Here is a 24,371-nt window from a genome sequence, read left to right as displayed (position 1 = left end):
TAGTTTCAGTAATCTGATATGTACAGTTGGTTTCTAGGGGCAAGAAAACACAATAAATTTATCTCTTGAGAAGATAAAATCTTGCAGTTTCAACCAATAAAATTCAGAACCTTTATCAAGACCAATTCTTCCAAGCTACAGAAGGAGTAACCAAAATTGGTAGTCTGAACAAAAATTAATTTTGCCACCTATTTCTGGTTAGAATCCCATCTAGGCCTTATATTAGCCTTGATTTTTGGGGGAGCTGGTAGTGAAAACCTCTACCAGATTATCTCTGAGGCAAGACTATTCTTGACTGAAAATATGGGTACCATTTTAAGTTGAAGTGGATAAAATTTATCTATTAGCAGTGTTATATTTTTTAAAAATACGAGGGGCTTTTCAGTTGAAATTTAAATAATTTTTAAATTTAAATTGGTTTTTTTAAGCTTCCAAAAAATCAATAGTTTTGCTGAACTGAATAAAACCTTTTCACAAATCCAATTAAAGATAGCCAATTAATTAAAAGTAGCCAGTTTTATTCTGATTAATATGTACTGCAAAGTTCACATAACGTTTTCAAAACAGCACATAATTGAAATCTTTATCACATGAAAGTTGGTCTTTTTTTTTTCAGTAGAAGCTGGAATCTTGAGTAGCCCAGTTAGGTGCCTTTAAAAAAAAAGTAAAAATAAAAATTAGAAAACTCTTTCATTCCTAATTAATGAAACAAATATTAGTACAGCTACAGAGCATGTTGACTTTATGTATCAAAAAAATACCATATTTTTCCAAAAGGAAGACAACTATGAATCCCATAAAAAGGAAGCGTACATGTAAAAAAGAAAAATACAACATTCCTTTGCAATGTGCAGCTTTTGCTTTTTAATTCCACATATCTTCCTTAGTTTGATTACATCAGATTGATATAATTTATTTCAATTCTTCATCTGATGTTTATGAAATATCTTGTTATGTGTCTTTGAATTACTGAGGATGATATAATTGGACCAAATTTCTCCTAATAGATTTTCTTCTTTGCATTCAATATATTTTTTAAACGACACAATATATTTCTGCTTACCTCAGCCCTGCTGCCTTGGTTTAGTTTTTTCTCAATATTCATAGCCAGCATCTGACTCCGGAAAGACAAGCTTTTGGTTTTTTCAATCACTTGCTGATAAGGAGATACTGCATTGTTCCCCATAACCACATGGCCCTTAAAGAAATCCCATAAACATATTACAATACTTCACAAAGGTATTACAAGCTGAATACTTAGCAGAGATCACATTTAAAACTGGAGGGTTTATAGATTTTCAAGGGTAGAAGTTAATACCTAAGTTATTCTTCATAAATTACACTGTACCTTAAATTTTCTAGTACTTATTAATTTTCTTTCAAATGTTCAAAGTATAGCCAGATGAGTCCTCAAAAAATTGTGACAGGACCTATATCGATAAATCACCTTTGATTCCTTGTTCCTAAATGCATTAATTCCTTACTTTATTATTTTATCTTGTATCTGGTTTCCTTTCGAACTTAGACCATACATTCATTAAAAAATATATATCTGGGAATGGAATGGAAAGACTTCACGTGGCAATCAGCTCCCATTTCAGATTTCCCCCCCCAAACCAAACATCTTAAAACTATATAGTCCAAGCATGGTCACTTTGTGGCCAAAGTTTAGCAACAATCCTTTTGAGATACATAGTTAATGGCTAATTTCTTTTATGCAGACTAGTGTATTTTTACAAAAAAAAAGATATAAAGTACATAGTACTGTTTAAATCAGCCAAAGCGTTAACTACATATTCATCTTAGGATGGTACCATATACTAATCATCTCAGAATCAAATACACATAAATAGAGTAGAAACTATAAGAAGCTCTTTGAGTTCTAGTAGCTAATGAGTTTTAAGAATTCACTTTAAGTCAGATTACAGTGTTTCATGGAACCTACCAATTTTGAATCTATTTTGGCATCTAGCCTTGCATTTCGGATTAAGTTCACAATCCATCGCTCAGCTTCTTCAGGTGTCATATTCAATTTATCTGCCAACATACTGAGGAAAGAGAAATAAAAAAAAATACAATCGTGTTCTTTGTTTGATCTTTGTACTACTTCCTGGGTTGGAATCATACTGATCTATGCTGAACAACTAGATACTCTATTTTACAATTCCTACGTTGTTGCCAGTTTTGTTTTGAATTTTGATCCCGCATCAACCAGAGAAAATGGAAACATGGAAAGGCAAAGTTCCCTTGTACCAAACTTGAGTTTCCCAGAAAGTCCAAAGACTTTAATTATATTTAAAACTGTATAATTGTAAATACAATTTAGAATTTTTAAATGTAACATAAAGAAAAGTGATCTGTCAGATGTATCTTAAAAGAGTGTTATTTGTTTGCAGATCTTTAATGGGATACTTTAAAATCTACACTATAATCCAGTTGTTTTTGCCAAGTAAACTATGAAAAATAAATAGCAACGTAGTCATAAAAACAAGCAGTTATGATTTTCTAAATCAGCAACTTATTTTTTACACTTTATTTTAAGGCAGTCCAATTTGGTCTATCCAAAATTTTAGAAAAACCAGAATAACTCATGGATTTCATAGCATACTCAGTGAAAACCAAATTAGATGTTATATACCGTAATTGTCATCCAGACTCCACTGGAGTGCTGCAGCAAATATAAATGCATAAAAGCATATTTTTATAAATATATATATTTATAAATATATAAGTATTTTAAAAATATTCCTGAGAGGTAAAGGAATTTGTTTTAATGGGATGTCCAGACAATTTTAGCCATTAGTCAAATCACACATAACTATAACAAATCTTACTGAACTTTATCCTGTCTGCTGAATGTCCATCTTGCTTCTGGTGAAATAATTGCTCTAAGGAAGGTTTTGTATTAATTCAAGCAATAAAGCATTAGAAATCTCTTTCATGTGCTTTATCAGATCACTTGTTCTAAGACCTTAAAATTCAATTGTATAGAATGTGAAGGATGTGTCTTTTTGTTTTATTTTTATAACTTACTTATGTATGATGTATACTGAAGATGGCATATAATTTTGTTATACGAGGTGCAATGACAATAAAGTAAACTAAACTAAATCTAAGAATGTCAAAAGAAGACTTTTAACTACTGGGTCAGATTTACAAAGATGTCACTTCATGACTAAACTTATTCCATTATCTTGTACTTTGTAATATGAAACAGCATTTGTTGTCCTGTTAACATACTTTATGCAGATGACATTTCTGTGGCTTTCTAACAAGTTCTTAGCATTTCATTTAGTTTTCTACTAATTTGAGAATTATAAAGCTTATTTTTGTTAGCTTGCAGACTTCAGTAAAGGTCTTTTTACCGGAAACATGGCCAATAGGCAACACTATAATCTCGACTCTAATAGTTTCCCAGTGCAATCTCTATCTACCTTCAATTTAAGTATTCTATATTGCCTTTCTGGCAATCTTAAAATACATCAGTTTACTAAATCTGTAATCTTGCCTCTGGTGAAATAATTGCTCTCATATCAAGGAAGTTTTTTTCTTCCTTGGTATGAGAGAACATGACTGGCTCCAAATGACCCAGCTGGCTTTATGCCTAAGGCAGGACAAAAATTCAAGGTCTTCAGATTCTAGTATGGTGTCTTTAACCAACATAGCAAATTAGATCTTTTAATTCACTGCAGAATGGATTAATTATCACAATTAATGGTACAAAATCATCACCCTCCCCAGTTTTTACATCTGCTACATTTAAGCCATTATATTGTCCACTTACCTATGAGTAAGTCATCCTTGTCCATAAACTTTCTGGACAAAAGATAGAATAGACCAGGATTAAGCAATCTGGTGCTTGTCATGTTTTGGGCATCAGGTCGGAGCAATCCAGACAGTGTGGTCAATATAAAACATTTGTGTGTAGTCCAAACTATTTCTGGAATACCTGCCCTCCCATAAAAATAATCAGAGTGTTGTCTGTGACAATCACAACTCAAAAGACCGTATTTTTCGGAGTATAAGATGCACCATTTTCCCTCCTAAAAGAGGGTGAAAATTTAGGTGGGTCTTGTACACCAAATGCAGCCCCACCCACCCACTGGCCCCCACCCTTTGGCCTCTGCCTCCCAGCAATTTACCTCCTTGCAGCAAGCAGCAAGAAGAAACAGCCCATTTCAGCTTCAGCACAGCCTAATTGGCACAAGTTGATTGTCCGTTGGATCACAGGCCTCTGCTGCTTGCTGCAAGGAGGTAAATTGCTGGGAGCAGATTTTTTTTCCTTGTGCTAATCACGCTATGGTGAAAACAAAATAAAAGTAAAGCAGGCTATTTGCTGTTTGCAGCAACAAGGCAAAATTGCTGGGAGGCAGAGGCAGAATTCTTTTTCTTGTTTTCCTCACCAAAAAAGGTAGGTTCGTCTTATAGTCCGGAGCGTCTTATACTCTGAAAAATATGGTAAATGCTGCTGGGACAGTAACATCTACCAATCTTATATGTATACTTTCATTATAGCTATGATACTTGTGTTCAAAGATTGTTCTTGCTTTCACAATTTTCTCTTTTATTTGCTATACAAGAATGCAGGATTCCACAATATTTGGTACCTGAGGGAAAATGCACTATTTCTGCCAGATAACAATAAACTACATGGAATTTAAAGTTTAGATCAAAACATAAATTGTAATTTTTTAAACTACAATCATCTGATTATTTGACTATACTGATTCTTCATTTTTGGTAGTTCACTTACTAATTAAGTATCTCCACAATATTTATCTGATTTTAGAAATTAAAATTTTTAATGTACTTCACATTCCCTTACTTTATGCTGATACATTGGTGTATCCGACAGAAAGTCTCAAACACAAAGAGTCGTGCATTCTCAATGAAGTCTTCAAGGCAGGCCACCAAAAAAAAGTCATTCACAAGAACCTATTAAGACATAATATATTTTCAGACATGGACAGAGCAATGGGGGAAACCAAGATTATATGGACTACCTGCAAGTAAGCATCTCCTTTAAATGACAATGTGCTTCAAAGATGCAAAATCCAAAACTTAAAATGAATTCTATATGGTAATCAAGTTATACTGCAACATGTTCTCCTTGACTTCTGGAAAATGAGTCAGAAACATTATACTACTGAGCTTCAGAGATATCTATTCACATAGTCTTGGATAAAGCAATGTAACACTATAAGCATATTGCATTATCCTCCAGTTTAAATACCCTATTTCTCCAAAAATAAGACATCCCCTGATAATAAGCCTAATCAGGCTTTTGAGCGCATGCGCGAAAATAAGCCTTCCCCAAAAATATTTAAATGCAGAGCTGGAAATCAGGCAAGGTGGCAAAAGGAGCCCCATCTTGCTTCACGAGCCCCAAAATAATAAGACCTCACCGAAAATAAGGCCAAGCGCTTATTTCGGGCTTCAAAAAAATATAAGACAGGGTCTTATTTTTGGGGAAACACGGTAAAGACAGCTATTGACTTAGTTTCAGAATTTAACCATTTAAAACTTATGTGTTTTGTTACAGGATAAATTTTGTAAATCTTTTTTTAAAATCCCCCATTTCAATTACCTCAAATAGTTGTCTATTTGTCATTTCCCACAACTCTTCAAATATGTATCTATGTCCAGAGAAAATATAACTAGTGAATATTTACTGGCTTTTCAATGTTAATTATTTTTTAAAAAATTCTTACCAATTCACATTCTCTCAGCTTTTTTTGAGCTCCATCAAAGTCAACGTTCACATACAAACATTCTACAAATTCAGTAATTGGATCCTTGTAGGTGTAAGATTCCTGCATATTTTAAGAGTAATTGTACAATATAGTAAGTACATATGTAAATACTCTGTGTCCATATGATGTATAACAAAACAAGTTAGAACAACACAAGTGAATCAGTTTTAAAGTACTACTAAGATAAAATGGCCATTTGAAAAGTGACCTTAAATATGAATCAATGTCCTTACAAAGATTTATAGTGAGGTTTGCTATGAATTAATAACAAACAAAGGCTTGCATGTACGCTTACACAGAGAGGGCCTTCTCAGGGTGCCGTCCGCCAAATGTCGGCTGGCGGCCCCCAGGGGCAGGGCCTTCTCTGTTGGAGCTCCTACGCTCTGGAACAAACTTTCCCCTGGTTTACGTCAAGTGCCTGATCTTCGGACTTTTCGCCGTGAGCTGAAAACGCACCTATTTATTCAAGCTGCGCCGGTTAGAGGGGTTGGGAGTGGGAGGCACCGTTCATCGGTGGTTCTCCTCCTACCTCTCTGACCGGACGCAGACGGTGTTGACAGGGGGGCAGAGATCGACTCCGAAGTGCCTCCTGTGTGGGGTGCCGCAGGGGTCGATTCTCTCACCCCTCCTGTTCAACATCTATATGAAGCCGCTGGATGAGATCATCAGTGGCTTTGGGGTGAGATACCAACTGTACGCTGATGATACTCAGCTGTACTTTTCCACCCCGGGCCACCCCAGCAAAGCTGTCGAAGTGCTGTCCCGGTGTTTGGAAGCCGTATGGGTCTGGATGGGGAGGAACAGGCTCAAACTTAATCCCTCCAAGACGGAGTGGCTGTGGATGCCGGCACCTCGGTACAGTCAGCTGCAGAGGCGGCTGTCTATCGGGGGCGAGTCGTTGGCCCCGATGGAGAAGGTACGCAACTTGGGCGTGCTCCTGGATGGTCGGTTGTCCTTTGAAGATCATTTGACGACCGTCTCCAGGAGAGCTTTTTATCAGGTTCGCCTGATCCGCCAGTTGCGTCCCTTCCTGGACCGGGATGCCCTATGCATGGTCACTCATGCTCTCGTTACTTCTCGCTTGGACTATTGCAATGCTCTCTACATGGGGCTCCCCTTGAAGAGCACTCAGAGACTCCAGTTAGTTCAGAATGCAGCTGCGCGGGTTATTGAGGGAGCATCACGGAGCTCCCACGTAACACCTATCCTGCGCAGACTGCACTGGCTACCTGTGGTCTTCCAGGTGCGCTTCAAGGTATTGGTGACGACCTTTAAAGCGCTTCATGGCTTAGGACCGGGATACTTACGGGACCGGCTTCTGCCGGCTTCAATCTCCCAACGACCGGTGCGTTCTCACAGAAAGGGTCTCCTCAGGGTGCCGTCTGCCAAACAATGTCGGCTGGCGGTCCCCAAGGGGAGGTCCTTCTCTGTGGGGGCTCCTACCCTGTGGAACGAGCTTCCCCCTGGACTTCGACAACTACCCGACCTTAGGACCTTTCGACGCGAACTTAAAACCTATTTGTTTCATCTTGCTGGACTGGCTTAACTTTTAAAAACTTTTAAATGGTTTTATTGGGGTTTTTAAATTTTAGTGATTTTATAGGGTGTAATTGTATTTTAGTCTTGCCAATTGAATAAGTTTTTTAGGGGTAGTTTTTAATTATTGTATGGGTTTGCTTTGTATTTTAACTGGCTGTTCACCGCCCTGAGTCCTTCGGGAGAAGGGCGGTCTATAAATTAAAATATTATTATTATTATTATTATTATTATTATTATTATTATTATTATTATTATTATTATTATTATTATTATTATTATTATTATTATTAGCGGGACTGGCCTAAAAGTTTTATTAAATTTTAATTGGGGTAATTTATATTTTAAGGTTTGTTAAATTGCTTTTAAATTCCGGCCACCTTGTAATATGTTTTGTTTTAATCTTGTTTTAATGTGTATATTGTGGATTTTTTATATGGCTGTAGACCGCCCTGAGTCCTTCGGGAGAAGGGCGGTATAAAAATAGAATAAAATAAAATAAATAAATAAATAAAATAAATAAATAAATATAGTTGTGCTCTTTAAATTATACACCTTTCCTTAATTAAGATCACATATTTTAAATTATATTTCTTCTTCAAATGTATTTATTTATTTATTTATTTGTCACAACATTATATACAGAAATATATATTGAAAGGAAACAATAGGACAGGAACGGTAGGAACTTTTGTGCACTTATGCACGCTCCTTATAGTCCTTTTAGGAATGGGGTGAGGTCAATGGTAGACAGTTTTTGGTTAAAGTTTTAGGAGTTGGAGAGGAGACCACTGAGTCAGGTAGTGTATTCCAAGCATTAACAACTCTGTTACTGAAGTTGTATTTTCTGCAATCAAGATTGAAGCGATTGACATTAAGTTTGAATCTGTTGTTTGCTCTTGTATTATTGCTATTGAAGCTGAAGAAGTCTTTAACAGGAAGGACATTGCAATAGATGATTCTGTGTGTTAAACACAGGTCTTGTCGGAGTCGGCGGAGTTCTAAATTCTCTAATCCCAGGATTTCAAGTCTGGTGGAATATGGTATTTTGTTTTTTACAGAGGAGCGGAGAACTCTTCTTGTAAAATATTTTTGGACTCGCTTAATTGTATTAACGTCAGAGATGTGGTATGGGTTCCAGACAGATGAGTTATTTCCATTTATATGGTTGCCCATCTCAAATGATTATGATTCATGATTATGGACAGCTAACACTGTTATCTTTATAATGAATTGAACTGTTCAAGTCTGGTGACTTCATGAACCTTTTTTCTAAGTATGTTTCCTGGAAACTATACCAAAGTAGTTTCAATGCCTTGTTCCATGATTTTTATACTGTTGTATATTAAGTAAGTAAATAAATAAAATGATTATTTTGCACTGGTCTTCCATCCTAACATCACTTACTTAGGTTCTGATATATTCAAAGAATGATCTGGTATCAATAGCAAAAGAACATTTTATGTTCAAGTTATACAGAAAAAAAGACTTCTACTTTTGTTTTTTGTTTTTGTACTGTTACTTGTTTTGAAATTTGCAGAAAGCCCAGTCACTGCAATATTATATTATTCCTTCTTCTCCTCCTCCTCCTCCTTCTCCTCCATCACCATTATCATCATCATCATCATCATCCAGCATTGCTTACTATTAAAATTTGGCAGATTAATCTTTTGTAACCCAATGTCCCTCTTGGTATTTGATCACAACCCCCATCTTTTGCCACACAGCACATATATGAATAAGGTAGAGTTAATTATTGTATGGGTTTGCTTTGAACTAAGGTAGAGGAGTTCCACTTAGTACTTGAGTTCTCAATCACAAAATCATTTCTTGTTCAAATATGCATTGCTGAGAAGATAAGAGTTCCAGAGAAAAACTTCATCAGGCTGAAAGAGGTCCAATTTGAGGTTACAATTTCTAAGGCACCTTGGGGCTGCTTTACTTTTTAATGGTCACCACGCACATTAAATGGTTTCCACCTTCTCGTTTAGTTCACCTGTCTAAAATGTATGCATCTAAATGCATTTTCAAAGGACACGTATCAATGAAAATTAGTAAAACCAATGCATTACTTTCAATACAAATGCTGTAAATGTAAAGGTTGTTTAAGAATACACTGAAGACTTATTTGCCTATAGCACAGAAACTCTAAATTTTATTTTCTGTTAAAATAACTTAAAACAAATCTTGAACAACTCACAGTAATTGTAAAAATGTACTTATTCCTTACCTGCTGAATAACCTTGACTAAATCTTTCAACACCTGTCTTCGTTTTCTAACATCTTTGTTTGTTATCACAGCTGTAGTCAGGTAACGAAGAATATGTGGGCACATTGTCTGAATTGCATTAATATATCTGAACAAACAGAATATTATTTAGTCAGATAGCAAATATTTAGAATGCAATTATTATGAACCTAGAAAAATCTCAACATTTATTTATGTATTTATGGTACATAAACAAGGGTCATTTAGAGATTAAATAAGCAAGCAATGAACAGAGATTCCCTGAAACAGATTTTTTGAATGTAATGATTAGAAAGTTGGTCTTCAAATGAAACTTAAATTTTTTCAGTGGACCTAAATGTTTATCCCATGATAATATAATTAAAATGCAGCACACATAACAGCAATTGGAATAATTTTTAAGAATTTCCATTCAAAATCCTTAACAAACATCTTCAAAGTATCAGAGCCTACAAAAGAAGCACTAGTTTTAAGCAACCTATGTCAAATTACACCAATGAATTATGGCACAAAATATGAGCTCGGTGCCATTGTACAAAACAAAGTTACAGATAGAAAAATGACACAAATACTTGTGATGTAGTAATAATAATTTACTATAACTATCTGAAGGATGGTAATGAAGTATGTTCAATCTAGAAATGAAATCATGCATATTGTTTGGATATAATGGCCACAACCTATGATGAATCATATGCCCTTGGAAAACAGTACAATGGCAGTGAATCAGTCCATTACCTCATGAAACACTTACATCAGTACCCAATTTCAATGAAATTGATAGCCTGTGTTCCTTAAAATCATTGATAGCTTTAAATGTTTCAGTAACCAAAGCAGAGGAGAAACGATCTTCTGTGTGTACATCAGATGCTACTAAAAGTTTCTACCTGTAATATTCCTTCAATGATTCCTGCATCTCATTATTGCAAAAAGCTTCAAGTTAAAAGATAAAGACCAATTGCTAATTCCAGCCATTTCTAAAAGCAGTATCCATGAAATGCTTTGTTAGCAACTTTCAAAGTTGACATGGACTTAGCCAATTCTGCTCATCAACAAAGAACTGTTTTCTGACAAGAGGCACTCAAATATGTATTCAGCATGACCCTACATTTACTAATATTTACTATTGTAAATGTAGTAGTAAATGTAGTACTAATATTAGTAGTAGCAGTAATAATAAGTGTCCCCTTACTATGGAACTATTATAACTATTATTGATAGTACTATTAAAACAGTTTCTTGTTATGCTAAGAAATAATTAAATTTGCTTTGTTTTTGCATAGTATGTTATCTCAACCATTCTGACATACTGAAGAGAACAAATCATTGTATAAAACTGCTGTTGACCACTATGTGGCCCTAAACTGAATTTTGTGCACCTCTTGGAAGTTCCCTTGGATTGCCATTACTAAAGATCCTTCCAGTAGGAGATATTAAATATGTCTGTACCCAATGCTAAACTAATGTTGCAATTTTTAAAAATAAAAAAAATCTACTCTTAAAAAATAAATCCTGTCCACAGGTTTATACAAAATGTTGTAAAAGTGATTCAGAAGTACCTCTTTGGAATTGCCCAACACAGTACATATCTGCTATTCATTAAACTTTTTCCGGGCTTCTAAAGGAGCCTGAAAAAATTGTGCCTGGTTTAAGAGTTGTATTAAGAGTCACCTCCTTTATAGCATCATCAACAGCTTTTTCAAGATTGCCCAGAAAAAAAGATGAACTGCTTTATGACTAGCAGAGGGGCTGTGTTCATGTAAGTGCATGTAAATTATTTTGAAAATATGCACTTATCTTATAGCACATTTTACTGCAAGAATATACCATAACCAAGTCAAATATTGTAAGTGCATATTCTTCTTTACATGCTCCCCTATTACAACTTTCGGATGAACACTGGTTACTCTATAACACTTTGAACTGAGCTTCCGACCTGAGAACTGAATATATTGAAAACTATTTAGCTAAATCCTTTTCTCCTGCATGATCTGAACAATCTGAGAAAGATATAGTGACTTTTAAATATTCTGATTAAATCTTTAACATGCTCAGGTGTGGAATAACTTTCTGTAATCATGTCTGTAAATTCAACACAACTCACTGAGGTTGATAGAGGAAGAGATCAATGATGTTATCTCTGCCTTTAATATGGTTGAAGAAAACGAAGAGGGACCAGTGAATGAGCCATGTTCTCTGCTGAAGAGCCTGGAGCGGAGAGCTGACAGACTGAAAAAGAGATTTATAAAATTAGAATTATTTAACTATTAAACCTTATTGTATTTTGAGATTGGGAAGCTAAGGATTCAAATAAATATTTCTTAAGAGAGAATATTCATTCATTCTTTTAACAGTTCCCTGTGACTGATCCCATGCTGTTCAGGAATATATCTCTATGTTCCAAAAAAGCTGTACTGGGAGCAATGAGATGACTATCAGGCACAAACAATCAGAACCACTCATGAATAACCCCAGACTGTAACTTTTTTGCTGATCATCTATGTTACAAAAATCTCACCAGATTGCTTGCCTTGGGAACGACCAGATAAGTGTTCATGTGTTTTGAGGGACATTATGCTCAATGACTCCAAGCTAGGCCCTTGTTTTGATTCCTCCCCCAAGCCTAAGTGGTAATTCTTCCACATTGGTGCAGAGAAGATAAAGGAGTAAAGAACATCTTTTTTCCCACTGTTTTAGCTTCTTTCTTACTCCATTTTAAATTATGATAGAAAAACATCAGTTTTGAATTTCTTTCACTAAGATGGCGAGAACAGATTAGTTGTACAATATGCTACCTACCTATGGCAAAGAGCAACTGAATTGCAAACTCACAGCCACAGTACCAAGCAGTATCTCCCAGATGAAGAAAATGCAAGCAACTAATTTATTTTCTACTTTTAATATTAAAATGACAAATGTCATTTTTGTAAGTGACAAAAAAGCAAACTAAGAACATTGTTGCCAGTTAAGATTCTTTTCCTCATCTACCACATACTGCTCATTTTAAGGGCAGACTTTCTCTACTTTATATTATGTAAGGAAACCAATACATGTGACTACCTCTGGCAGGAAAAGTATATTCTGGGTCCTTCCACAAGACAGCTCCCTTGAGTTTAGACTTCTCTTGACCCCCACTGACCTTTCACATGGCATTAAAAACTTGGGTTTCCCACACAGACTGGAATTCTGGAAGTATGAGTAAGTGATTTATATGGTATGTTCTTGGCTGCTATGTTATGCTATTGATGTTTTTAAAATTTTGATTTGTTTTTATCTTGCTTTTACCGTTACCTTCCCAGAGTGATATATATGAGATGGGTAGCTGTATAAATTTATTAAATAAATAAACCAATACCAAGTAGCCACTGCAGGAGCCACTCTTCCCACTAGTTTGTTGCAGGAGTGAACAAGCCATAAATGGCAGGAGTGAACAAGCCATAAATCATATGTGACTTCGCATGACTTCATTTGTAGCTCTAACTTGCACTGCTGAAATTTGGTAGTAAAATGATAGATTTTAGACGGTGTTATTTTTGAGTAGCTTCCATAACAGCAAAAACATTAACATTTGAAATGGGAGATGCCTCTGGAAGGCAAATAGCATCCATTTTCACCTTTAACACATGTCTTCTGCTCCCAGAAGTGCTTAATTTCAGGTTATTTTGGTTTGTTTCTGTGGAGGGTTGTTTTTTTTAAAGAGGGTTTTGTCAAGAACACTGAGAGATTTTCCAGAAATGCGTTACAGATTGTATCAGCATCCTCAGTGCCAAGAAAAAATCAATTACATCTTTCTGCATTCTATCACTGGTGAGGTATAACAAAGATAATGATACAGAATATTAGATTTCTGGTGCTAATGCCTGGGCTGTTTGCAATGCAGAGATGGTCAGCCTGGATGAAACAAATAGAGTGCCAGAGTGTAGAAAGATACAGAATACACTACTAGGGCTAGTACTGTTGTCAGGGAAATATATAGCAGAGATGGGAGAAAAATTTACTGAGGGGTTGGTTACAGTGCTGAAACCAATTCAAAAACTTTAGTGAAGTGCAATTATTCCATTACAAAACAACCCTGGAATTCATATAAAACATATACTATACATACCTACAATTAATAATTAAAAAAATAGTTCAGTGAAGAAAACAAAGTTCAACTGGCATCTTCAAAGATGTAGATTTTGAAGTATCCACCAAAAATAGCACAAATCCTTGATTTAAACTAAAATAACTTAATATTCCATGTTTCTAAGTATTAACTTTAACATTTTTTAAAAGGGAAAATGTTCCATTTTTAAAGAAGTGTTATAGTCTACCCCCACCTTGAAAAATATGTTTTATAACTTGTCAAAGGACCTGAAATTTTAAGAGAAATTTTAAGACTTATTCATTCTTTTTGCTTAACACATCCAAAAAAGAATAGGTAGGCAACCATGAAATATGTTCTGATTTATAATCTATTCTGAAAGTGGGAAAGGATAATATATTTTATCCTGTTTCTATTCTTTATTCTGTATGACCTACTTGCTCCTCACCTGTTCAACTCCAAAATACTTGTCTATCTTGAAAGATACAACTGAGTTTATATATAGTTAATATATTATTAACTCATTTCAGGCACTATCTTCCTTCTATTTCCATCTAGAGCAGCAGTTTATTACCTATATGATGCATTTTGGCATGCTTCTCCAAGTAGATAAAAAAATTCCAATATTGTTCCAAGTACAAAAGCAATATGGGAACAGAAAGTGCTATTATGCATATTTCTTTCACACTTTTGAATCCTCCCAACTAGCTACTTGACCTAGCCCTGAAATTCTAAAAGCAGGACTCCAAATTTCTTTCAGCTAAGATTGGGTCATCAATAATTAACTAATTGAGTTCATTTTCCAGGCATGCGAAAACTTGAAACTATTCTCTGAAACAGAGTTTGAAAAGCATAGTGATAAAAATAAATCTGAGGGAAACATGAGCTGGTATTAAATATGTCAACCTCCAGTAGGTATCTTCTCCCATCTTTATTATGTGGTGAAGCAAGCAAAAACAAACTCACACTATTATCAATTGTCTCTTTCAACCTTGTAAGGTCTTCCATGGCAGCATCCCAGTCCTGCATCAGAATTCCAGATGCCAGCTTTCCCCAGAGTGAGCTCAAAGCATTTCTATCTGTTGATGGAACCTGTTTTAAATAAGTGAATCCGATTACAATAACCGCAATAATTTAATATTTCTCTAGGTCAAACATTTTGATTAGAGACTTGCTGGCACCAGCAGAGAGAGAATATGCCATTGACATACTTGCTCCACAATTTTGGGAAAATGGGCTGTGTTTCATTTAGCAAATCAGTTTTGATTTTCAAGGAAACAATCAGCAGTAGGTATTTCCAAGGAGATTCAGCTGGAGATTAAAACAACAGGAAAGCCTGGAGAATTGGCAACCACAGCTTCTGCACAGCATTTTCAATTCAAGCAATAATGATCTTTTCATTAACAATATTTCAGTGTAGTTTGGGGTTTCACACACTAATTTAAAAGGGTTTAAAGCGTAACTAGTAAAACTTCAACTCTACTGAAAAATATTTCCTAATCAGAATGAAGAAAATCTAGAAGGGAAAACAGGCCACTAACTGTTAACTGATTGGATCATTATAAATTTTAAAGCAAGATGTAATTTAATGGCACTTGTAATATTCTACTTATGTTTCTCCTTTCCTGTCATTTTGAATAAAGGCAACAAAACAAAGTTTAAGAAAGGATACTTTTGATCTCTGGTCATTTCTGATCAATTCTTACATTTTCCCCAACTTAAAAAAAAATACTTGAAAAAAGCATGCAATTTCCACGTTAGCCTATAAATAACATCATGTCTTGGAATAAGGAAATGCATATAAAACTTCTGAGTTTACTAGAAAATTATTAAATGAAATAATACCGATGTGAAATAAAATAGTAAAAAGAAAAAGCACTACTCAATATTTAAACCTCTAGCCTAAGCAGCATTTTTCACAAATTTTTGATATTTGAACAAAAGCAGTTATACCTTTCTTCATTTCAATAAACTAAATATTGTATCCATAGACACCAAAGAAAATAAAATTTGATACAGATACACTTCATACACTTTATAGTAGTGGAACCTTCTATTCTTTAGTGCAGGGGTTCCCAACATTTTCTATACCCTGCACCCCTAGAACGCTTCTGATATATTCTCGCACCCCTTACATAAGTAAATAATTATATGCATATAATTATATATATATATATATATACACACACACTATAATTTTGAAACTTCTAAACCCAAGTTTTCGTACCCCCTGGACTATTATCTTAAACCCCCAGGAGGTGCGAGCACCCCCAGTTGGGAACTCCTGCTTTAGTGAAATCATCTACTAAGGCCGTGATGGCAAACTATGGCACGCATGCCGGAAGTGGCATACGGAGCCATCACTCCAGGCATGCCAGCCGTCACTTGTTGCTCTTCTGGGTTCCGGCATGCACATGTATGCCAGCCAGCTGGTCTTAGCATGCACTGGAGCACCAGAAACTGGAAGAGCAGCTCCCTGGCATGCATGCCGGAAACCAGGAGCTCAACTGCTCTTCCGGTTTCCAGTAGTCCCACACGTGCGCGTGCATGCGCTTCCGTTTCAGCACTCGGTGTGCCAAAAAGGTTTGCCAACATTGCACTAGGGTAACCATCTGCCATCCACATTTAAATGCATGTATATAATGCTATTTTTCACACCATAAGATTACCAGATTTCTAATGGTATGCTGTTTTGGCATACCTCCATATTTGGCACTGCAGTAAACTTGAGAGTTTACTGTACTAAAAACTCAGCAAGTAAACAAATGAAAACCAGAAATATCAGAAATAAATCAATAACCCTTATTTCTAAATCCACACTATGGACACTTATGTTTTTAGTTTTCTTCATGCGATTAAAAATCATAGTTATTTGCAAGGAAGTTGGCATTTCTGAAATGGGGGGGGGGTGAGACATGGACATTGCTTGAAGTAGATAGGTTCCTCTAGGAAAGGAACATCACCACAGGGTGATGTTATTTAAATCAATTTTATTGATTTAAATAACTTTATTGATGTTATTTAAATCAATTTTTTTACACATACAATCACTGAACAAAATGTATCAAGCAATCTACAGAAATATACCTCAAGAACAGATATAATAATCACACACAACTGATATTTGTCATTTTCATAGTTGCTTATTGAGGCTGTGCAGTGCTTCTGATTTAACTCAAGATGATGTAACCTACATTAAAAAGTTTAACTCTATGTTCTCTGAAACATGTTTTCAGAATCAAATGCAAACATGCACAACCCTTAGGTTTGGTAATTAACTTATACAGATTATGAGCCATCAAGTCAGTGTTGATTTTTTAGCAACCACAGATACATTTTTTAAGAACAACTTAAAACAAGAAAATTTAAAAATAGCCATCAAGTTTCCTAAAACTTAGCATTTTAGTTTAGTTAACTGTAAAAATTGTTCCATTTAAAGCAAATGTGGTACCTGTCAAAAATAGAGACATCTCCATATGAAATATCCCCTAAATTAAAGTAATCTATGTACAATATATTATACATTCACTACCTAGATGATCTAGTTGAAAGTTGGACCAAAAGTATAATATAAAGATACTTACCAATACTCTAAACAAGTATAGATATTCTGATGCTGCTGTATAATTACCACATTTATACTGGAATTTTGCAAATCTATAAAGACTATCTAGATATTCTTGCCTAAACTGAAAAACAGAGAAAATAAGCAATATCAAGAAAAAGTTAATATTTAAGGTTGAAAATTTCTTTGAAAATTTATAATTGGATCTTTGTTTAGAAAATTTTATGACCACCAACTTCCTCATGGTGACTCAAGATGGCTTACAGGAATAAAACCTTGTCTTGTCCTTGAAATTACAACCATCACAGCACTACTGTGGTCACGTGATATTAATTTGGGCACTTGGCAACTGACTTGAATTTATCATAGTTGCAGTGTCTTGCAGTCATGTGATCAAAATTTTTGACTGTTTCAGCCAGCTTCTGAAAAGCAAAGTCAATTATGACTACATCATTTAGCAACTGAAATTCCAGGCCCAATTGTGAGTGCAAGTCTAGTACTATCTGTACTGAGTCTGTGTTACTATGAATGAGCTAGCCTAGATTCTCCCAAATATATTTATGTTTTATTTAACTTGATTTTTTAAACACAGAAATATGTTAAAAATTGTTATGTTTCTCTTACGTTTAATATGGCTAATCATCTTAAGCTGCATATTTAGGCCACATACTGGAATACTAAGATGACAGTAATTTACCAAGTATAGAAATGAGTTTTAACTATATAAAGTCCAAAATGAGAGATAATTACACTTACAATCAATGAGTTATTTGGTCAGCAAAAAAGAACTCTATGAAACAACTAGGCTGGGATCTAATTTATGTTCCTTAAAATGAACTAAACATGCTGACTACGGTAGGTTTTCCTGCATTAAAACCAATAGGCTCCCAAGTCTCTTACTTTGACAGATAGCTTTCCTTGTTTGGTTCAAAATGGATGAAAACAGAGCACAGTAAATTAGGGTAATAATTCAATTTGAGAATTATCCATCCAGAATTCCAATCTGTTATTGGAAGAGGCCATCTTATTTTGCTTTACCTTATTTTGCTTTACTAATGTTTGAAGTGAATTCAAACAGGCTGCCTGTATTTTTTGAAAATTGCAGTCTTTAAAAAGCTGCCTGGAAAGTGGTTTACCACTGACTTTAAAGGATTTACAAGAATAATTCTGAATACCTTAACTGAATAAACTGGATTAATGACAGAGATTTAGAAGATTACCTTGGGAATGGAAGACACATATTTGTTTCTTTATTTTGTATTCTGATTTTTTTACTATTATTTTATTTCAGAATACTAATTAGTACTACAGCCTGCACAGAAAGTAATTATTCCAATACTTTCTAACCATAATTTGGGAGAATTTAAAAAATAGGCATTATTATGCCATATCAAAAATAATTTAAATTCCAAATTATAAAATTTAAATTTATAACAAGTAATCACAATGATAGGAATATTTAATATCAGTATTAAAAATCAAATGTAACAGTTGTTCATTTTTTATTAAGTGCAATTCACAAGGTGCATTTACAGAACAAGACAAAAATAAAAGTTTAACTTAGTTTTACAGATTTAATAGTAAATACATACTCCATGCTTCTCAGCTAAGTAGTCAAATAGCACCCGACCATCCCTGTAATAAAAATTAATAATGATGCTATCATTGACTATGATATGAATCTTTAAAAATAAATAAAATGTGTTTCTAATAGTTAATTCATTCCACACAACCTTTTTATGGATAATGAATCTATTTCTTTAAAGCAATGATAGTGTGGCCTTGCTTAATACTTAACTATGATGAACTGATCCAGGAAACAAACCACAATTAATCATATTCTGACAGCATGTAATCAAGTTGGATTTGAAGGTAATGCACAGGGAATAGGAAAACGTCAATCCTATTTTCTACCTCCCCTGGCTTTGTTCTGGAAAAAAAAATCATATGCTTGCCATGGAGAAACAGCACAATGGGAACAAACTTTTGATTTAGTCCTTTCCCCTTTTTATTTTCCTGAAATAATATTTAACATTTTATGTGGCATTATCATAGCTACTTCCTCTTAAGGGAGAACAGAAACATACAAGCTTATAGTTTCATTGCTTGTGTATCTTTAAATCAATCCCATAATCAGAAATATTTTAGCAATATGATTTTTAGTCCTCCTTTATTACTCTATAAATAACTCAAAGTGGCAAAAATGCCTAGTTCTCCTTGTTCCTCCACTTTTTCTCCACAACTAGCACATTGTCAGATGGGTTGGGCTAAGAGACTGACTGATCCAAAGTTACCCAGTCAGCTTTCATGCCTAAGGTTTTCTGATTTCTAGGCCAGCATCCTAATCATTACACCAAGCTAGCTATCTAAATTTAATCTAAAGTTTTAAGCATATTTACCAAGTCTTGCTCAATTAAGTGTAACTCATTTTGCTTACCCATAGAAAAAAGCTTTAACTGAAGGAAAGCAGTACATTCTGAAGCATTTCATGATGTGTATAACAAAAGAAAACAACATGTAGAAATATTACCTGGTGGACTGCATTTGAAGTGTGGTTTCTTTGTCTTCAAACATCTTAACAATTGGATCCATTTCTTCCTGAAGCAACTGTAGCTGTGCAACTACTGTATTTCTCTTCTCGCGTAAGGCTGAATGAAAAATACAGTGAGTGATCTATGCTCAGAAACTCTGATTCTAAACATACATATATAATACTATGTAGCAATAGCAATAAGACTTATATATCGCTTTACAGTGCTTTACAGCCCTCTCTAAGCAGTTTACAGAGTCAACATGTTGCCTCCAACAATTTGGGTCCTCATTTTACCCACCTCGGAAGGATGGAAGACCGAGTCAACCTTGAGCCTGGTGAGATTCGAACTGCCAAATGGCAGGCAGTTGGCAGTCGGCAGAAGTAGCCTGCAGTACTGCACTCTAACCACTGCGCCACCTCAGCTCATGTATTCCATCTTTTGCAACTACTTTTAATTAGACATAGTTTACTAAAAATGTAAATGTATACATTTTATAATTATAGGGGTTACTATTTTAACATCAAATTCGATACACTGTATACAAGCTTGATGTAACTTCATTATTATTTTGGGCTTGGAACAAAGATAGCTCATTTACTTACTCAGTTGATGCCATTTCAAAGAGAACAGCACAAATTTCCAAACTCCAACTCCTGCTAAATCCAAACACACAGGAGTAAACCCAGAAACGTCCTCACGAGCTCAGGACAGAGTTGAAAGTGGGAGGTCTACAAAGGGGGCGTCTCTTAAGTTTGAACCCTGTCCATAGAGCCAGAAGACAGAGTGATACCCCATGCCTGGAGTCACGAGTTCTCATGCAGGAAAATGCAACAACTCTTTTCAAGAAAAGAACTATTATTTTATTTCCTTTTGAAGGAAACCACAATTTGAAAACATTGCTTTTTAACTATGAATTACCATAATCTGAGACACTGAGCGAAATGGTTTTTTTTTTAAGTTCTTCTAGTATTAGCAGAAACTGGAGGTGGGGTAAATTAAGGATTACTTGTACCCAACTGGAAGTACACAGAGATTATGAAAATGCAGATGAACACATAAATAATAAAATTTATAGAATGGAACACTTATGGAATATTTCTTCACCTGTTAATTTGAACTTACTATATTTTATTGCTTTTAATTGTGAAGACTGAGTACAGATTATGCAATAGTTCTTTTTAAAAACAAATCACATACCCTGTGGAATATCATCGGAGTAAAGATTTCTGTAGACATCCATAGCAAAGTCGACCATGTTGGTGTCATCAAGAAGATCCAGTTTTCCTTGTAGTAGTTCCTTTTCATCGTATATCTGGAAAAAATAATATGAGTGTAGGAAGTTTTATGTTTTGTTTTAATTTCAGGTTTATTTAAGGACATCATTCTTTAGTTTTGTAACCTTTTGTCCAAGGAGTTTCAGTCAGCCAGGTAAGTAAACAGTTTATTAATAGTTATTTAGATACCCTGAATAATCTTTTCTACAAGTTTAAAGACTTGAGAAATTTGAAATTGCACAGAGCGAACAAAAATACATTAATTTAACACTGGATCTAGCCAGTTTTCTTTATTTAATTTTTATTATTTCAGTTTATATGGCTTCTCATCTCAAGTTCATCATTCTCAGCATCCACAGTTCCTGTTGCTTCTGTCAGAATGCTGAAAGCAATGTCACAAGGTCTGCCCTTTTGGGACATGTATACAACATTTGACTCAAATAAAAAAGAAACAGGGCTTGTGTTGTGATGCCACAATGCTGCTAGTGTTAGTGTATGTGCATCCCTATCACATTACATAAGAAAGCAACATCTGAGATTAATAAAACTGGGCTCAGTTATCAAAAACCTTTAGCACAGGACTCATTATTATACCACATGCAATTATAGTCCTATGAGTTAACTAGCTGGCGTGATTTGCAAATCTCTAATCTTATTCTTAAAAATCAAGACACCTGAGCAATTAGCTTCATGTTTCAGTTTATCTTGCTAGTTTCAGGTCATTATGATTGTTTTTTTAATCAAAGTAATTTTCAAAATGTAAAGTAAGTCCCCTCACTTCATCATGCTTGCCATCTTTTATCTTTTTAAAATTGATTTTATTGTACAATTTTTTTTGATAGTTATAAACCTCCCAGAATTGTTGAGATGTATATAAGTTTAATACATTATTACCATATCATATGTAATCTATACAGTTTCAATTAAACACATAGGATATAAGTTGTATCCAAAAACAACTGCTAATCCCTAACAAAGTTAGGAACATTACAATTTATTAGTATATATCTTCCTTATATTAGCTCTCAGACTAGAGAAAGAAAGCTATCATGGCCTCACACTGGAAATTCACAATTCCAGGGGAAAGGGCTATTTCATTATATATTCCTGTGGTTAAGTAATGCCTAAAACCTGTAAGCATTATAGGAAAACTTCTTTTGCAGTGATTCAAAAGTAATTCTCTATGTAGTTCTGATTCTAAACACAATTTTTATATTTCTGTCTTTGCATTAAGTTTACACATAGATGTTTCAATACAAAAAGCAGCTAATAGCATATTCTATTAATAAAGTAACATATTTTCAGTTTAATATAAATAACTGAGAATGGAATGTGCATTAGATTTATTTAAGTTACATATTACATGAATCTTTGATAAAAGTCTTAACTGAGGATGGAAACTCAACAACTTTATTGTGATTGGTAATCTGATGGTTTTAGTGTTCTAAGATTTGCATAGCTATTACTGTACTGTAATAATTGCAAATCCAGTATTACAGTGAATTAGGAAACTAAAATAATAGGATGGCAGTATATTTATCACCGCATTATAGCAGCTCCAACTCCCCAAAAATGAGTATGCTTGGGCACAAACATAGCACCTGGCCCTAACTTTTTTAAAGCAGGTGTGTCTTTTCCTGTGATCATGAAACAGATGCTTTAAAGAGTTGCAGACATTTTATTAGATTTTATACCACCTTTATTACTATATAAAGTGGTAAACATACATAATATTCCTTCCTCCTCCTATTTTCCCCACAAAAACAATCCTGTGAAGTATATTAGGCTGAGAGTGACTGGCCCAATTACTCAGCTGGCTTTCATGCCTAAAGTGGGACTAGAACTCATAGTATCCTGGTTTCTAACATGGATAGTGCCTTAACTACTAGACCAAACAGTTTTTACGGATACTCCAAAGTATCTTTTGGAAGTAAATCCAAAATTCTACTGCTTTAATCTAGCATTATCTGGTTCAATGATTCAAACTGGAAAATTTCCTATTCACTTCAACAATTTCTTAACCCGCTAGTCTACTGTGCCAGCTACAATACTGTTGCAGAATAACAGAGTTGGAAGGGGCCCTGGAGGTCTTCTAGTCCAACCCCCTGCTTGAGCGGGCCTATTTCAGACAAGTGACTGCCAGTCGCTTCTTAAAAGCTTCCAGTGATGGGGGTACCCGCAACTTCTGCAGGCCACTCTTTAATTGTTATCACAGTTAGGATATTTCCCCTTAGTTCTAGATTGCTTCTCTGTCAAAATTCAGTGGAAACTATGTATAAAAGTCAATTTATAAAAGGCATACTAGAAACAGTAATTAATGTACTCAACTTCCAAGAGCTTCAGCTTATGGTCAGCTATTCATACTAGTACTGCAATGATTTTGGCCAGGTTTGTTCCAACAAAAACATCTTATATCACCAAAAATTACAGTGTTACAGCACAGCCATTATAAATACCCTCAGAATCACGTTTAAGGCAAATGACCCAGAAGACTCTTCTGCACTATGAGATTCTTTACTATTTAAGTAAACTAAAAATTTATCCGTATACCCTTGTAATCTGTAGGCGGCAATATAAATTTTCTAGATAAATAAACTTGGAATGCAATTTTTCTTCTACATTACATAGAAGGAGATCATCTCAAGTCGGTCCTTTTCTAACACTTTTAAAAAGCCTCACTTTCCATTATTTACAGATATGGCTCCAAGCTCAAAAAGAAACCTCTTGATCGATAACAGGTTGTTTTATTGAAATAGCTTCCTTGACATCTATACAAACATATCGACTGGAAGGGGGAAAGGAAACAGCTGCCTTTCACGCTCACGGGTTTGGGATTTCGTGGTGGTCTCCCATCCCAATACCGGCATTGCGTGATGTCCTACAAATGTGCCCAGTCGGCTATTTAGAACAAGTCCAAATATTAAATCTACAAATGTGGCTCGGGAAAAGTCACAGCTTCGGGGTCTGTCACTCACGATCCTCGGCTATCGCGCCACGCACAGAGCAACCCGCGCCTCACAGAGGGGTGGCCCAGGCTCCCTCGCATCTGGCAAGCCTTCGACGAGGCTCCCGGGGAGATTTCACCCCGAATCCCAGACGGCAGTGGATCGTAGAGTCTCCTCACTCACCCCTTTTACGGAGAGGAACTCGAGGAGCGGAAAGACCAGGTGCCGGTCCAAGAAATTAGCGATCCGGTTAGTCAGATCGTATTCCGCCATCTTGGACAGGCGGCTGAGGAAAAGGCGGGTCCAATGCACGCCGCCGCCAGCACGCCTAACCTCAAGTGCGCATGCGTCTGAGGGCGGGCCCGACTGATCTCTAATCAGGATGGGTTCAGCTGGGCGGTTCTTCATGATGAGCCTAAACTACGCATGCGC

At 35.2% G+C, this 24,371-nt stretch overlaps 1 protein-coding gene across 1 annotated transcript; it reads right to left on the bottom strand.

Moving 5' to 3' along the window:
* Positions 1-497: 497 nt before the first annotated feature.
* Positions 498-24,282, bottom strand: EIF3E (eukaryotic translation initiation factor 3 subunit E). Its single transcript, XM_058176991.1, has 13 exons — positions 24,123-24,282; positions 20,918-21,032; positions 19,717-19,834; positions 18,779-18,821; positions 17,206-17,310; positions 14,588-14,713; positions 11,642-11,766; positions 9,520-9,646; positions 5,712-5,813; positions 4,826-4,935; positions 1,946-2,048; positions 1,064-1,198; positions 498-651 (listed from the first exon to the last, which is right to left on the bottom strand). Exons 1-13 carry the CDS (start codon positions 24,210-24,212, stop codon positions 613-615), a joined length of 1,338 nt encoding a protein of 445 aa, XP_058032974.1. The 5' UTR covers positions 24,213-24,282; the 3' UTR covers positions 498-612.
* Between the last annotated feature and the right edge of the window lie 89 nt (positions 24,283-24,371).

This window comes from Ahaetulla prasina, chromosome 3, assembly GCF_028640845.1.
Source record: "Ahaetulla prasina isolate Xishuangbanna chromosome 3, ASM2864084v1, whole genome shotgun sequence".
NCBI classification, from domain to species: Eukaryota; Metazoa; Chordata; class Lepidosauria; order Squamata; family Colubridae; genus Ahaetulla; species Ahaetulla prasina.
Note: the sequence above shows the minus strand (reverse complement) of the source record. Positions and strands in the feature narration are given on the sequence as shown.